This window comes from Bombina bombina, chromosome 3 (genome assembly GCF_027579735.1).
Source record: "Bombina bombina isolate aBomBom1 chromosome 3, aBomBom1.pri, whole genome shotgun sequence".
In the NCBI taxonomy this organism is placed as follows: Eukaryota; Metazoa; Chordata; class Amphibia; order Anura; family Bombinatoridae; genus Bombina; species Bombina bombina.
The window spans coordinates 305,055,656-305,073,195 of NC_069501.1; the positions used below are offsets into that span (position 1 = coordinate 305,055,656).

Here is a 17,540-nt window from a genome sequence, read left to right on the forward strand (position 1 = left end):
TTGGCACCAAGTATGACGCATGACGCAAAAGGAAGTGAAAAAAATAATTTTAGCGCCAAAGCCAACACCAGGAAATGACGCAACCCGCATCATAACAAGCGCAACTTCGTGCCAAAATAACTAACGTCAACAAAGATGCAGGAAATGACGAGACAGGCGCAATTTCAAGGAAAAACATTTTTGCCATAAAAAAAACGGCATTTTGCGTCCTCGCGAGCCTAGTTTGCCCGTGAAAATTTTGGGAAATAAATTCAAATTGAAAAAACTGAAACCCCAGGTAAGAAAAAATTAAATATTCTTCCCAAACATAAATTCTATACTGAAACTGATAGACTGCAAAAAAAGGAAAATATACATACACCTACCTGACTCATAGCAAATATAAGCAAACACATATATTTAAAACTTTACAATATAATATAAAGTGCCAGAAATAGCTGAGAGTGTTTTAAAAAATTATACATACTTACCAGAAGACACCCATCCACATATAGCAGACAGCCAAACCAGTACTAAAAAATATCAGCAGAAGTAATGGTATAGGAGTATAACGTTGATCTGAAAAGGGAGGCAGGGGATGAATCCCTGCAACAGATTACAGAGAGCCTTTGAAAAGATTTCCCATAGGTGAAACCACTAAATCAACAGGCAATACTCCCTTCACATCCCTCTGACAAACACTGTACTCTGAGAGGAATTGGGCTTCAAAATGCCTAGAAGCGCCTATGATAGAAGAAATCAAGCACAACTTACTTCACCACCTCCATAGGAGGTAAAGTTTGTAAAACTGAGGTATGTGTGTGGTGGGAGGAGCATTTATAGGCATTTTGAGGTTTGTGAAACATTTCCCCCTCCTGGTAGGAATGTATATCCCATGCGTCACTAGCTCATGGACTCTTGCCACTTACATGAAAGAAAGTAATGACTGTATTAGCAGTCTGGTGCTAAAAAAAGCCCCACTATAAAGTCAATTATAGAAGGTGTTTCTTCTTTCCTGGCCTTTTACAGAATTCCTCTGTGTCAGGTGGGGATACCCACAGTAGCCCAAGAATGAAAAAGGAAAAGCAAATAAAGGATAACAAATTTTGTATAACTGAAATTAATATATATATATATTGTGACAGACCCCTCTGTCAACCTCCCTACGGATTATGGATTCAGGCATTATGTTAAGTCACGCTGTGCCCATTATAGGTACAGGGTGCAAATCCAACAGTAATGGAGGGGTTAACTTCAGTTTTGAGTAACTGTTGTTGGAGGGGTTAACTTCAGTTTTGAGTAACTGTTTTGTCTAAGACAGTTGGAGTTGTTTTTAAAACCAGAAGTAAGCAGGAGAAGGACTATAATCAAGTATCTGAGCAAAAGGACCTGATTTTAAAGAAAGCACAGAGTTCTGAGAGTTGAAGGAGAGTATCAACCAGGTGGGAGACCTGCATAAATATCGGACATATAGCCCTCAATAAAGTAGATTCTGTTTTACCCTCAAGACGGAGCTTGGTCTCGTGTTTGTGGGGAAATTAACTGGATTTGTGTGTTGCTGATCCCGTATTCAGGGCATCTTTCATCTGGTATTAACCCTCGATAACAGGGTTATACCATAACATTGGTGGCAAGCGACGGGATGGTCCTCATCGCCCAGAAGAGCAACTACACATCCGGACCTAAAGGAATACCGTATGAAAGGCTGAAAAGAGCCACCCTTAAAGACCTGCTAGAACAACGGGGCCAACAGCCCAGTAACCTCAGGAAGAGGGAGATTATTACAATACTGACCGAGATGGACGGAGTACCAGGGCCCGAAGGAACCAATGAGCCCAGCATATCAGACAGAACCCCTGAAGAAGCAAGCTTTGATCGGGCGGTTAAAATAAGACTGGTACATTATGGCCCCAACCCGTCTGCCGAAATTATCGATCGGGTCATAGCAGCCGTGGAGGCCAACCTACTTCGACAAAGCGGTGCTGCAGCAGCCCAAGTCACAGCAACCCCAGTGGAAAAGAGAAAAGTACATTTTGCAGCTTTTAAAAACTTCATTGAAACAGAAGGAGAGATTGATGGGTACCTTGCGGATTTTGAGAGACAATGTGCACTACACAAGGTACCCGCAGAGGACTGGGTCACGATATTATCCGGAAAATTATCCGGCCGGGCCAGCGAGGCTTTTCGGGCCATTCCAGATGAGGAAGTCAGGGATTATAATGTTGTAAAAGAGGCTCTGCTCTCCAGGTATGCGATTACACCGGAGGCATACAGGAGACGGTTCAGAGACACTGTTAAACTAGCTGAAGATTCCTAAGTAGAGTGGGCATATAAGGTGCACCGCACAGCAGCTCACTGGATAGCGGGGTGCTAAGCCGTATCTGGGGAAGAGGTACTTTAGCTATTCCTATTGGAACATTGCTTCGACAAGTTATCTGCAGGAGTTAGAGAGTGGGTTCGGGACCATAAACCCTCCACCCTGCATGAAGCTGCTCGCCTGGCAGATGAGTATATGGATGCCCGCAAACTGGACACTGCTACCACTAAGATCCCTGCCAGAGTGGAGTACAGACCCACAGTCACCCCAGCAGCTACCAGTTACCAACCCCCGGCGCACCGCTCTACCACACCGCCTTCAGCCACGAACTATCCTCAGACAGCCCGGTTCAACTCACGGGATTACTCACAGCCTATTCGGTGCTTTGGATGTAAGCAACTAGGGCAAAAAAGACCAGAGTGTCCCCTAAACACAGCGAACCAAGCACAGTCCTGGAGAAGACCCTCCGGCGGAAACCCACGTAACCCTCAGCCTGCTGCCCACTGCGTAGAGGAGGAAGAATGCTGGGGCATCCTACATGAAGTAGACCCCGTGCAAGCTGCCCACCGGGATAACCGGCAACAGCACCGGCAACTAGTTAAAGTGAATGGGAAGGAGGTCAGTGGTCTACGGGATACTGGTGCTACCATGACCTTGCTCCAAAAGAACTTGGTGTCTGAGAACCAGCACACCGGAGACACTGTGGCTGGGAGGGTAGCAGGGGTGCTGTGTTCCGCCTACCTGTTGCTCGGGTACATTTGGATTGGGGAGTGGGCTCTAGACATGTGAATGTGGGGGTCATGAAGGACTTACCAGCTGATGTTCTCCTTGGAAATGACTTGGCCCCCCTTGTTTCTGCCTACGCTCCCATGGGTCCCGCTGATGTTAAACCTGTGACTACCCGTGCCCAGATCCGTGCCGCAGAGACTGACCCACCTGCTGCTGCGCCCCAGGACGCTGAGCTCAGTAAATCTCTGTCCACTATTGATACGTGGAAGTCCCGTTACAACGCGCTGATGAAGGAGAAGGGTCAAGTAGAGTATGAAATGGTCACATTAAACAATCACGTAACGGTGCTAGCGGGAGAAAAGAGGAGCGCAGAGGAAAAACCGCGTTTAGAATGGGAATCTCTGCTAGACAAGCTGCACCGACAGACCGCAGAAAACACCAGCTTCAGAGTGGAACATGAAACATTAAAGACAAACTTAGCGACACTGCAGGAGAAGCTGACGCTGGATCATAATGAGGTGCAGCAACTCAAGGGCACCCTACGTCAGTATGAAGGACTTGTGGATACCTATAAAGAGCAGATACAAAAAACTCGTAAAGAAGCTGATGAGATTTGTCTCCAACTGGAAAGAAGCGTCTCTGAAAACAAAAACTTGAAGGAATGTTTAGCCCTGGTCTGGGCACTGAAGAAGTTGAACCCTTATTTATACGGACAGGAATTCTCTCTCATAACAGGAATGCAGATGGATTGTCCCGGCAAACTGACATTCCTACCACCTCCTAGTCCGGTCATCCCCAAGTTGACCTGCCAAAGGGTCAAGCTGGCTCTGCCGGAGTGTCCCACCAGGAGGGTGCCATGTGACAGACCCCTCTGTCAACCTCCCTACGGATTATGGATTCAGGCATTATGTTAAGTCACCCTGTGCCCATTATAGGTACAGGGTGCAAATCCAACAGTACTGGAGGGGTAAACTTCAGTTTTGAGTAACTGTTGTTGGAGGGCTTAACTTCAGTTTTGAGTAACTGTTTTGTCTAAGACAGTTGGAGTTGTTTTTAAAACCAGAAGTAAGCAGGAGAAGGACTATAATCAAGTATCTGAGCAAAAGGACCTGCTTTTAAAGAAAGCACAGAGCTCTGAGAGTTGAAGGAGAGTGTCAACCAGGTGGGAGACCTGAATAAATACCGGACATATAGCCCTCAATAAAGTAGATTCTGTTTTACCCTCAAGACGGAGCTTGGTCTCGTGTTTGTGGGGAAATTAACTGGATTTGTGTGTTGCTGATCCCGTATTCAGGGCATCTTTCATCTGGTATTAACCCTCGATAACAGGGTTATACCATAACATATATATTTTAATATTTTTTAAATATATATATGTACATAAAAGTAGTAATACAAAGATAATTACACCTGTAGAAGTAATAGGGGAAACCAGACATGGACTCCTTGCACATATGCCTAGATAGATGCAACTGCACCTCACTGCCGAGACCCAAAGACTGAAACATACTTCTGGGGCTTGTCGTTTCTCTTGTTCAGAGAAGAATTGCCTGGTATTTCGGCGCTGGACTGTCATTGGGCAGATAAGCTATAGGATATTTTGTCTCTGTGAAAAGGCATAGTTTGCTAAAAGAGTATGTACCATGAGGGGCACTGAAAATGAACAGGCATGGAAGTTATTCTAGCTTTTGTTCTGTCCCAGCTGAGTGCATCTCTCTATTTTCTTTTATATATATATATATATATATATATATATATATATATATATATATATATATATATATATATATATATATATATATATATATATATATACACAGTATAAGATAATTATACCTGTAGAACTATAGCTTATTAACAAGCATTTGCTAAAACTTTAATTATGAAAGAAAATAAAGACATTTGCATATATTCAGATGAATATGTCTAGTAGATATATGTTCATCTTCTTCAAGAGCTATCGGTTGTGTTTTTCCCATAATGCTCTTCATAGCAGATCTCTTTTTAATTATGTTCTGCTGAGCAACTACTCACATGATACACTGCTTTAAAGAGTAAATACCTGTAAGACATTTAGCTTTTTTACTATAAAAGAGGGATTCCTAAATTTTGTTAATCACAACATCCCCTTTTGAATGCAATAATAGTAGATAATGTATATTTAATTATATTAAGTCCATGAGCCTATCAATATTTACAAGCATATACATTTTATTCAATCCTTTGCTATGTATACCATTCAATAGCACTGTCTCTGCTTTTGGTATCCTTGCAGTCAGAGTCAAGGAACATGTCTTTGTAAATCCTCCCACATAGGCAAAACATATCAGGTGCAGGATGGTCACAAGCCTGCAGTACCTGCAGCATCACGTGGAGGGCTTTCTCTCGGTCACCAGCATTATTCCGACTAGAAGCAAGACACAAGGAGGATTATTTTCTTTATTTACAGCTAAACAGATATAGGCCAACATTTCCCAAGTAATACATTAGCTTACAGAACCCAAGAGTAATAGGAATAAATTATTTAAATTAACAAAATAGGTATTCACAATATTACTGCTCTCTGCTCAGCAAGGGAGGTTTTATAAGTGCTCTGTGTTGGATGGAAAGCAGTTATCACTGTTCTTTGTGTACTAGAAATATATATTTACCATTGTAAAGTGTTAAGAAATATAAAATTTGGATATGTAAAATGGATTGAGGTGAAGGTTAGCACAGTTACACTATATAGCCAAAAATCTGTGGAGACATGTCCTAATTATTGAGTTCAGGTGTTTTAGTCATACCCATTTGTAACAGGTACATAAAATCCAACACATAGCCATGAAATCTCCACAAACTTTGGCGAAATGATAGATTGTACTGAAGAGCTTAAGTACTTATGTCATATGATGCCACCTTTACTACGAGTCAGTTCATGAAATTTCTGCCCTACTAGATCTTCTCTGGACAACTGTAAGTGCTATTATTGTGAAGTGGAAGCATCTAGAATCAACAATAGCCCAGCCACAAAGTGGTAGACCATGCAAACTCACAAAATGGGGCCACCTAGTGCTGAAGGGTGTAGGTTTTAAAAAAATCCCCTATCTGTTGCATCATTCACTATAGAGTTCCAAACTGCCTCTGGAAGCAAAATCAGCAAAGGAACTGTATTTTGGGAACTTCATGAACTTAGGTATTGATGGTCACCTGGTTTGGTATAAAAGCATACTGCAACTGGACTCAGTGGACTCAACTGGACTCAGTGGAAATGTGTTGTGTGTAGTAATGAATCGCGCTTCACTAAGTGGCAGTCTAATGGAAGAATCTGGGTGTGACAGGTGCCAGGAGAATGCTACCTACCAGAATGCATAGTGCCTACTGTAACGTTTGGAGAGGAAGGAAAATCGCCTGGGGCTATTTTTTAGTGTTGGCATTAGGCACCTTAGTTCCAGTGAAGGTTAATTTTAATGCTACGGGATACAAATACATTTTAGGCAATTGGGTGCTTCCAACTTTGTGGCAAAACTTTGAGATAGGTCCTTTCCTGTTTCAGAATAACTGCTCTACTGTGCACAAAGCAAGGACCATAAATGTATGAATGATTTTGGTGTGGAGGAATCCGAGTAGCCTGCACAGAGCACTGAGCTCAACCACAATGAACACCTTTGGGATGAATTAGAACACCAATTGCAAGCCAAGCCTTCCCTTCCAACATCAGTGCCTGATCTCGAAATTGTTCTTCTAGCTGAATGGGTAGTGTACTGCTCAAGCAAGAGTCTAGGGAACTCAAACGGTCACCCCGCGCAGCTCTAGCCGTTGCTAGGGACGTGGCACCTGCTGTTATGCTCCTTGCCTAGGGAGGAGTTGGCTCCTTTCTGCGTGTGTCGGTGACGTCATCACCGCATGCTTTCCTTGTTCTGAAGCCGGTCGGATCTCCTGTGGCGAGAACCCTGCACCTATGTAAGTAACTCACTTGCTACCTATCACTGCCCAAGTATAGGTGTTACTTACTATTCTCCTGGGTGTTCTTTATTCTTATGCTGGACTGTTATATTGTTGCTGACCCTTGCTTGTCTGACCACTCTGCCTGTTTATCCCTTAAACTGTTGGATTGATATACTGCTGCTAAACTCTGTTTGTCTGACCACTCTGCCTGTTTAATCCCAATTGCTCTGGATTGCCTTACTGTTGCCAAACCCTGCCTGCCTATCCTAGTGGTTTACCTCTGGACTGCCTTACTGTTGCAAAACCCTGCCTGCCTGACCATACTAGTGGTTTACCTCTGAACTGCCTTTCTCTGGTCTCCTGCCTGTTGCCGCCGAGGACTGTCCTGCCTGTGGTGAGTGCCGCTTACCTCATCTTACAAACCTTCTCTGCTCTGGGATATTCCCTATCTTTCAGGCTCGACACCAGGATAACAAGACTACTGGCCGAGTTCGGAGTATTACACTAACATCTGCATGTCAGATATCAATGTGGTAAAACTATGGGGCACTAAACTGAATGTGCGCTAAGCCGATGGTGAACAAGTAGTGGTGTTTTTCATATAGTCCTGTGCTATACTATTAATTATAATGCTTTACTTCAGGTCTTAAAAAGCGTTACAATTTACAGATGTATTTAAACTGAGATGAGCGCAACATTTAATTCACCAACTGTAACATGAGTAGAATGAACACACTAATAGTGCTCCCTGCACTATCCATTAAAAGCATAGAGCGCGCTAAAACATTTTTTGGCTGTGTTGAGATGCTTTGGTTATTATATTTTAACCCATTCACGTGTAATACCAGATTGCGTGTTATTCTTTGCGTGAGGTTGCACAAAACACATCCTGCTCTATTGATTGAGCTCCACTTGTAATCTAGTCCATAGCATTGCAGGGTCCGTAGTGTTGAAATGACATGCTCTAATTAATTAAAACGTGTAATTTTTGCCGCTATAATGGCCCTTTAAATACTTTTACGTAGGACTCACTATTATCTATCTACAATCAAAATCTTCCCTAACATAATTTGAAAAGAAAAAAAACGGTAGGGAAAATAAGATAAAAGCTCTATATCTCTCATATTAATTATTTAGCATCTGTCCCCTTAAAAAGTATTAACCTGTAGAATCCACTTCCCAAAGAAAACCCAACTACTGTATCTGAAAGGCTGTATGTTCCCTGTAATTCTAGATAAGACATCATTGATTTCAACAGAGTAGAAATTGCCTAAAGGATGATGAACACTATATAGGAAGACCTGGAATATAAACAGCTGTATAATATTCATACAACTGAAATGCCAATCATACAGACAAATAATGCACTTTCCTATCTTGGAACACATTTCATAAAATAAAATCATTATCTTTCGTTACCACAACAACTTTGCAAACAAAATCTCTGCATCTACATTTAAGACTACTTAAACCAAGAATTTACCTGAAAGAATTACTTAATTAAAACTTGCTCATGTCATCTATATAAATGATCATTTTACGATGATTGCATTTACAAGTGAAAAGCAAACAGAGCGACTGAGCTTAAAAGCTACTTTAAGCCAGGCTAGTAATCACTAGGGATTTAGAAAGTTTGCTGATCAGTTTACATAGCAGCTTATGATTTTCTGATCTCCTGGTATCCAGGAATAGGCTAATGTGTGAGGAATTGTGGTGTTTACTTTGAAGCACTGCTAGTTATAGCCAGCTGGTTCCAGTTATAGAATTAAACACAACATGGGCAGATGACATGATTTCAAGTAAATTGGCTTATGCAATATCCTTAGATGGCTACATCAGGTTTACATTAAACCTGTTCTCTGTCTTATCTTGTTTTTGGAATATGTATTAATTTGTCACAAATAATTACTTTTATAAAGATTATATCCATGCAGACCATCCATTTTCAATAACACATGGCACAACATATTTAATTCATCTTAATTCATCCTAGGGGTCAGACAGTAAATTAAGGAAACAGTCTTTTTAAGAGATAAGTGTAGGTTTTTATATATAGAGATGCCTATAATATAAAACCAATTAGTAGCCTGAGGTAACATTTTAGGAATTGTGGTGCCCTGGGTTGCCAATAATACTAATGTGTGTCTGGATATGGGGAGTGAATAACGTGTGATCAATATACTAATCAACCACCTCTCTATGAGGTACGTTATCTGTAAGACTCACCGAGCTACATATCTGCTGTGAACATCAGAACTGAGAGAGAAATCACCCTTCAAATCTCATCTCTGTTGTGGAAGCCATACTATAACTGTAATGATGTTGTACATATCTGCCCACAAGATATAGGGCATGTAGCATAAACAAATCAATGCTATCAGTTTAACAGGAAAGAAAACATAGCATACTGAAAATACCATTACAACACATACAGGTAACTAGCAATATAAAATATTACATACCCAATTAAGGGCCATATTATGAATGGAGAGCAATATTGGGCTTATCGCAGCTGTTTCGGTGCAACAGAAGCAGTACACGTATTACAAATTGAAAGTAGACTTGATCGCTTGAGCGCAATTGAAGTTAGCGCACATTGGATTAGTGTGACCTCAGAGCTCTGGTTAACTTACACTTGAATAAAAAGTTGCACAAAACACCTCAAAAATACATTTAAGTGCAGTTACATTATTAATAACACTATTTAATATACAGAGAAATAAATATATAAAAATAAAATGTTCTTCTGAAAAAATTCATACTAAATATATATATATATATATATATATATATATATATATATATATATATATAAAGAGAGAGAGAGACATATCAGTATATATTCATATAGATATATACTGTAGGCATATGTATTTTACAAAGAGAGAGAGAGAGAGAGAGAGAGAGAGAGAGAGAGAGAGAGAGACAGAGAGAGAAATACATATTTAAAAATAAAAACATTGGAAAGTTTAATATTCTTAACTACCTTTCAGCTAGATTACAAGTTGTGCGTTTGTCTTTTAACTCTGAAAATATGGTAATTTCAGCTTTCAAACATCACCGCAGCCATTACATTAAAGGGACATTCCAGCCATATTTGGAATCTACATGGATGCATTACAGTTTTGAATATAAGCATTTTTGTAATATACATGTATTAGCAAAAATGCTTCTAATAAAAATTATAGAGGTTTCAAAAGTGTATTTAAGTATGCAACGTGCACCAGCATTTTAAACAAAGCACTTGCTCAGAGACCCTACAGTGCATGTACCATCTTGTATTGACTCAATTTGTTAATTGCTCACATGATACAAGCCCCCCTGGCTATCTGAGCGGCTGCAGTACTTAAAATGCTGGTGCACTGAGAATATCTTGTTATGCTTCACATGCACGTGCAGAGAAAAATGTTAGCACTAAAACAGTGATAACTTTTTCTAGAAGCATTTTTGCTAATACATGTATATTGGAAATATGTTTCTTTTAAAATATGTAATTCATCTATGTGCATTAAAATTTTGACTGGAATGTCCCTTTAAGTCTTGTCGGTATAGGTGTACCGCAAGCCTTTTAGCCTGTAATGCAACGTCAGTACCACAGTCTTAAAAATGACATTTTTTAATGGGATTCCCATAGCACTGCCATTACGAGTTTTGCGTTCTGGCTAAAGAACCGGTGTTACAGCATAAAACGACAAGATCCGTAACACAAATCTGTTACATAAAAATCATAACTAAACTGCTACAAAGTACACTAAACACCCATAAACTACCTATTAACCCCTAAACCGAGGCCCTACTGCATCGCAAACACTATATTAAAGTTATTAGCCCCTAATCTGCCGCTCCCGACATCGCCGCCACAAAAAATTATTAACCCCTATTACGCCGCTCCCCAACATCGTCAGCCCTATAATAAACTTATTAAGCCCTAAATTGCCGCCCTCCCGCATCACAAACACTATTTAAATATTATTAACCCCTAATCTGCTGTCCGCCCACATCGCCCCCACTATACTAAAGTTATTAAGCCCTACACCACCGCCACTATAATAAACCTATTAACCCCTAAACTGTAAGCCCCCCCACAACGAAATAAACTAAATTAAACCAGTAACCCCTAAACCTAACTCCCCCCTAATTTTAGATTAAAATTACAATTTCCCTATCTTAAATTAATGTAAAACTTACCTGTCAAATTAAAAAAAACTAAGTTTAAACTAACAATTAAACTAATATAATTATTAAACTAAAATTAAACTAACTACCAATTAAATTAAACTAAACTACAAATTTAAAAAATCCTAACACTACTCTAAAAATTACAAAGTATCTAATTACAAAAAATAAAAAAGATTAAATTACAAAAAATAAACTCTAAAGTATAAAAAATAACAAACAAAATGATCAAAAATAAAAAAGAATTACACCTAATCTAATAGCCCTATCAAAATAAAAAAGCCCACCCAAAATAAAAAAAAACCTAGCCTACAATAAACTACCAAAAGCCCTTAAAAGGGCCTTTTGTAGGACATTGCCCTAAGTTAAACAGCTCTTTTACCTGTAAAACAAAATACAAAGACCCCCCAACAGTAAAATCCACCACCCAACCAACCCCCCAAAATAAAAAACCTAACTAACAAAAACCTAAGCTACCCATTGCCCTGAAAAGGGCATTTGGATGGGGATTTTCCCCTAAAAGGGCATTTAGCTCTTTAACATGCCCAAACCCTAAACTAAAAAAAAAAAAAACCTTAAAAAAAACCCTGAAGATCGACTTCGTTTTTTAAGTCCCGATTGAATGATTTTCATCCGGGCGGCGAGAAGTCTTCATCCAGACGTCCTCTTTAATCTTCAGCCCGTGGGAGAAGTCCTCATCCAAGCGGCCTCTTCAATCTTCATCCAGGCGGCATCTTCTATCCTGATCCTGGCGGTGCAGAGCGGGTCCATCCTGAAGACATCTGGAGCATTTAGCAGCTCTAATTCCTATTGGCTGATTCAAAATTTTCAGCCAATAGGAATGCAAGGGACGCCATCTTGGATCGCGTACCTTGCATTGAAGATTCAGTGTACGGCGGCGACTGTATGAAGAGGATGCTCCGAGCCTGATGTCTTCAGGATAGACCCGCTCTGTGCCGCCGGGATCAAGATTGAAGAGGCCGCCTGGATGAAGACTTCTCACCTCCTGGATGAAGATCATTCAAGCGGGACTTCAAAAACTGTAAGTGGATCTTCGGGGGTTAGTGATAGTTTTTTTTTTAAGAGTTTTATGGGTGGGGGTTTTTTAGTTTAGGGTTTGGGCATGTAAAAGAGCTAAATGCCCTTTTAAGGGCAATGCTTATCCAAATGCCCTTTTCAGGGCAATGGGTAGTTTAGGTTTTTTAGATAGTTTTTTTTATGTAGTGGGTTTGGGGGGGGGGGGGGGGTTTGTAATGTTAGTGGGTATTTGTATTTTTATTTCACGAAAAGAGCTGATATCTTTAGGGCAATGCCCTACAAAAAACCCTTTTAAGGGCCATTGGTAGTTTATTCTAGATTAGGTTTTTTATTTTGGGGTGTTTTTTTTAATGGGTATTAGAATAGGAATAATTTTTATTATTTTGAATAATTTGTTATTTTGTGTAATGTATTTTTTTAGGGGGTGTTTTTTTGTAGCAAAAGAGCTGATTAACTTAGGGCAAAGCTCTACAAAAGGCCCTTTTAAGGGACCTTGGTAGTTTGGGGGGTGGGGGTTTGTATACTTTTATGGGGTGTTTGTTTTTTGTAGCAAAAGAGCTGTTTAACTTAGGGCCCTTGGTAGTTTATTCTAGATTAGGCATTTTTATTTTGAGGTTTTTTTTTTTTTTGTTTTTTTTTTAAGGGCATTAGAATAGGAATAATTTTTATTTTTTTGGATAATTTCGTGTTTTTTTTAATGGTAGGTTTTTTATTTTTTGTAATGGTAGTTTTTTTTGGTGATTTTAGTGTTTTTTTATTCTTTGTAATGTTAGGTTTCTTTGTAATGTTAGTTACATTGTAGCAAGCTTAGGTTTTATTTTTATTTCACAGGTAAGTTTGTATTTATTTTAACTAGGTAGTTAGTAAATAGTTAATAATGATGTATTAACTAGTCTACCTAGTTAAAATAAATACAAACTTACCTGTGAAATAAAAATAAAACCTAAGCTTGCTACAATGTAACTATTAGTTATATTGTAGCTAGCTTAGGTTTTATTTTACAGGTAAGTATGTGTTTAGTTTTAAATAGGTATTATTTAGTTAATAATTGTAAATTTAATTTAGATCTATTTTAATTATGTTAAAGTTAGGGGGTGTTGGGGTTAGGGTTATGGTTAGGGTTAGGGGTACGTGTAGGGGTTAATGGTTTAATTTAGGTTGTTGCGATGTGGAGGGCTGGTGGTTTAGGGGTTAATAGGTTTATTTAGTGGTAGTGATGTGGGAGGTCAGAGGTTTAGGGGTTAATAGCTTTATTTAGTTGCGTCAATGTCAGGGAGCGGCGGAATAGGGGTTAATAACTTTAGTATAGTGGTGGCGATATCGGGAGAGGCAAATTAGGGGTTAACAGCTTTATTTAGGTGGCAGCGATATCGGGAGCGGCAGATTAGGGGTTAATAACTGTAGGTAGGTAGGTGTCGGCGATGCCGGGGGCGGCAGATTAGGGATGTTTTAGACGTAGGGTTTATGTTAGGGTGTTAGGTTTAAACGTTAGTTTCTTTTTCTCCATAGACATTAATGGGGCTGCGTTACGGAGCTTTTTTTCCGAGATCACAGGTGTTAGACTTTTTTCTGACCCGCACTCCCCATTGATGTCTATGAGGAAAGTGTGCACAAGCACGTAAAAAAAGCGCTTGTTTTGTGTGCGGTATGGAGTTTAAAAACCCCATCACGCACGCACAAGCCGGGTTTTAAAAAACTTGTAATGGCTGCGCTATAGGGGGGTCAAATAACGCAACTTTTCTTGCATTCGTTAAAGGGACACCGAACCCAATTTTTTTCTTTCATGATTCAGATAGAGCATGCAATTTTAAGCAACTTTCTAATTTACTCCTATTTTCACTTTTTCTTTGTTCTCTTGCTATCTTTATTTGAAAAAGAAGGCATCTAAGCTTTTTTTGGTTCAGACTCTGGACAGCACTTTTTTATTGGTGGATGAATTTATCCACCAATCAGCAAGAACAACCCAGGTTGTTCACCAAAACTGGGCCGGCATCTAAACTTACATTCTTGCATTTCAAATAAAGATACCAAGAGAATGAAGAAAATTTGGGTTCAGTGTCCCTTTAATCTCCCTATAGCGTGCATAACTCGTAATCTAGGCGTTTGTCTTTAACTCAGTTGTTCTACCACTGTGTCGGGTAAGAGCCTTATCGATAAGTGTAAGGTTGTTGTTTTTTTGTTTGTGTTTTTGAACAGCACACCCCATTGAAGTCTATGGTAAAAGAAGTTAATGCGGTCGCGATATCTGAAGTTCTGAAGTTAGTGTGCATTTGTCTTTTTGGTTTCAACTTATAATTAGAGTTAATCCACCTACTTTAAAAGTTTACTTTTAGCTCAGCTAGAGTGTGAGCGAAAGTTAAAGTTACTGTGCTATTAGTAATCTAGCCCTTTATAGATTACTGTATACTTTTCAGTAAGTATTTTTTTTTACTTGAAAAACTCGTGTGAAATACTAACGTTTGGTGTTCTGAGAATGTGAACTGTTGCCAAATATGGAACCACAAAATATGTGCTTTAAATATTTAGGAAATAATGACTCATGCTGTTTCATTAGTTATATATGCTAAAGATAAGCATAACAATATTATTTATTTTACATATCATATGGTGGCATTTTGCCATATTTAGGTAATTCTGCAAAGTAGTTATTTATAAAAAATAAAAAAATAAAAAATTTATGCTTACCTGATAAATTACTTTCTTTTACGATATGACGAGTCCACGGATTTCATCCTTACTTGTGGGATATTAACCTCCTGCTAACAGGAAGTGGCAAAGAGCACCACAGCAGAGCTGTATATATAGCCCCTCCCTTCCCCTCCACCTCCAGTCATTCGGCCGAAGGTTATAGGAAGAGAAAAGGAAAGGCTAAAAAGGTGCAGAGGTGACTGAAGTTTACAAAAAAATAAAATAAACCTGTCTTTAAATAACAGGGTGGGCCGTGGACTCGTCATATCGTAAAAGAAAGTAATTTATCAGGTAAGCATAAATTTAGTTTTCTTTAACAAAGATTTGACGAGTCCACGGATTTCATCCTTACTTGTGGGAAACCAATACCAAAGCAATAGGACACGGATGAAAGGGAGGGACAAGACAGGAACCTAAACGGAAGGCACCACTGCTTGAAGAACCTTTCTCCCAAAGATAGCCTCAGAAGAAGCAAAAGTATCAAATTTGGAAAATTTGGAAAAAGTGTGAAGGGACGACCAAGTTGCAGCCTTACAAATTTGTTCAACAGAAGCATCGTTTTTAAAAGCCCATGTGGAAGCCACAGCCCTAGTAGAATAAGCCGTAATTCTTTCAGGAGGCTGCTGTCCAGCAGTCTCATATGCCAGATGGATGATACTTCTCAGCCAAAAATAAAGAGAGGTAGCCATAGCTTTCTGACCCCTACGCTTTCCAGAATAAACAATGAATAATGAAGATGATTGACGGAAATCCTTAGTTGCCTGTAAGTAAAACGTTAAGGCACGGACCACGTCCAAATTATGCAACATACGCTCCTTCTTAGAAGAAGGGTTAGGACACAAGGAAGGAACAACAATTTCCTGATTAATATTCTTATTTGAAACAACCTTAGGAAGAAAACCAGGTTTGGTACGTAAAATCACCTTATCAGAATGAAATATGAGATAAGGTGAATCACACTGAAACGCTGAAAGCTCAGAAACTCTTTGAGCAGAAGAAATAGCAAGGAAAACAGAACTTTCCAAGATAACAGTTTAATATCTATGGAATGCATAGGTTCAAACGGAACCTCTTGCAGAACTCGAAGAACTAAATTCAAACTCCAGGGAGGAGTAATGGGTCTAAATTCAGGCTTAATTCTAGATAGAGCCTGACAAAAAGAGTGAACATCTGATACATTTGCTAAACGTTTGTGAAACAGAATTGACAAAGCTAAAATTTGTCCCTTTAAGGAACTTGCTGATAACCCTTTCTCCAATCCTTCTTGGAGAAAAGACAAAATCCTAGGAATCCTAACTTTACTCCATGAGTAACCCTTGGATTCACACCAATAAAGATATTTACGCCACATATTATGAAAGATTTTTCTAGTGACAGGCTTTCTAGCCTGTATCAAAGTATTAATAACTGAATCAGAGAATCCTCGCTTCGATAAAAATCAATCGTTCAATCTCCACGCAGTCAGTTGCAGAGAAATTAGATTTGGATGTTGGAAAGGACCTTGAATGAGAAGGTCCTGTCTCAATGGAAGTTTCCACGGTGGCAGAGAGGACATGTCCACTAGATCCGCATACCAAGTCCTGCGTGGCCACGCAGGCGCTATCAAGATCACTGAAGCTCTCTCCTGTTTGATTCAAGCAATCACGCGTGGGAGGAGAGGAAATGGCGGAAGCACATAAGCTAGGCTGAACTACCAAGGTACTGCCAAGGCATCTATCAGTTCGGCCTGAGGATCCCTTGACTGGGATCAGTATCTTGGAAGCTTGGCATTCTGACGAGATGCCATTAAATCCGATTCCGGTCTGCCCCATCTGAGAATCAATGAGGCAAATACCTCCGGGTGAAGTTCCCACTCTCCCGGATGAAAAGTCTATCGACTTAGAAAATCTGCTTCCCAGTTCTCTACCCCTGGGATGTAGATCGCTGACAGATGACAAGAGTGGGCCTCTGCCCAACTGATTATCTTGGATACTTCTATCATCGCTAAGGAACTCCTTGTTCCCCACTGATTATTGACATATGCCACAGTCGTTATGTTTTCCGACTGGAATCTGATGAATTTGGCCGAAGCCAACTGAGGCCACGCCTGAAGCGCATTGGATATTGGCCTCAGTTCCAAAATATTGATTGGAAGTAGAGACTCCACTTGAGCCCAAATACCTTGAGCCTTCAGGGAATTCCAAACTGCACCCCAGCCCAGAAGGCTGGCATCTGTTGTCACTATCACCCATGAGGGTCTGCGGAAACAAGTCCCCTGGGAGAGATGATCCGGCGACAACCACCAAAGAAGAGAGTTTCTGGTCACTTGATCCAGAATTATCCTTGGAGATAAATCTGCATAATCCCCATTCCACTGACCGAGCATGCACAGTTGCAGTGGTCTGAGATGAAAGCGAGCAAATGGAACGATGTCCATTGCCGCTACCATTAATCCGATTACCTCCATACACTGAGGCACTGATGGCCGAGGAATGGACTGAAGTGTTTGGCAAGTATTCAAAATCTTTGATTTTCTGACCTCTGTCAGAAATACTTTCATGGCTACCGAGTCTATCAGAGTTCCCAAGAAAGGAACCCTTGTCTGTGGAACAAGTGAACTCTTCTCTATGTTCACCTTCCAGCCGTAAGTTCTCAGAAAAGACAACACTGTGTCCGTGTGAGATTTTGTCAGATGATATGTTGACGC

At 39.9% G+C, this 17,540-nt stretch overlaps 1 protein-coding gene across 3 annotated transcripts in view; it reads right to left on the bottom strand.

The window, feature by feature from the left end:
- Positions 1–17,540, bottom strand: part of MAP3K15 (mitogen-activated protein kinase kinase kinase 15) — a 551,607-nt gene that overhangs the window by 227,144 nt on the left and 306,923 nt on the right. For all 3 annotated transcript variants that reach the window (XM_053706395.1, XM_053706394.1, XM_053706393.1), the window contains one exon: positions 5,262–5,432. In XM_053706395.1, coding sequence (XP_053562370.1) covers positions 5,262–5,432 — 171 coding nt within the window. The remainder of the gene's footprint in view (positions 1–5,261; positions 5,433–17,540) is intronic.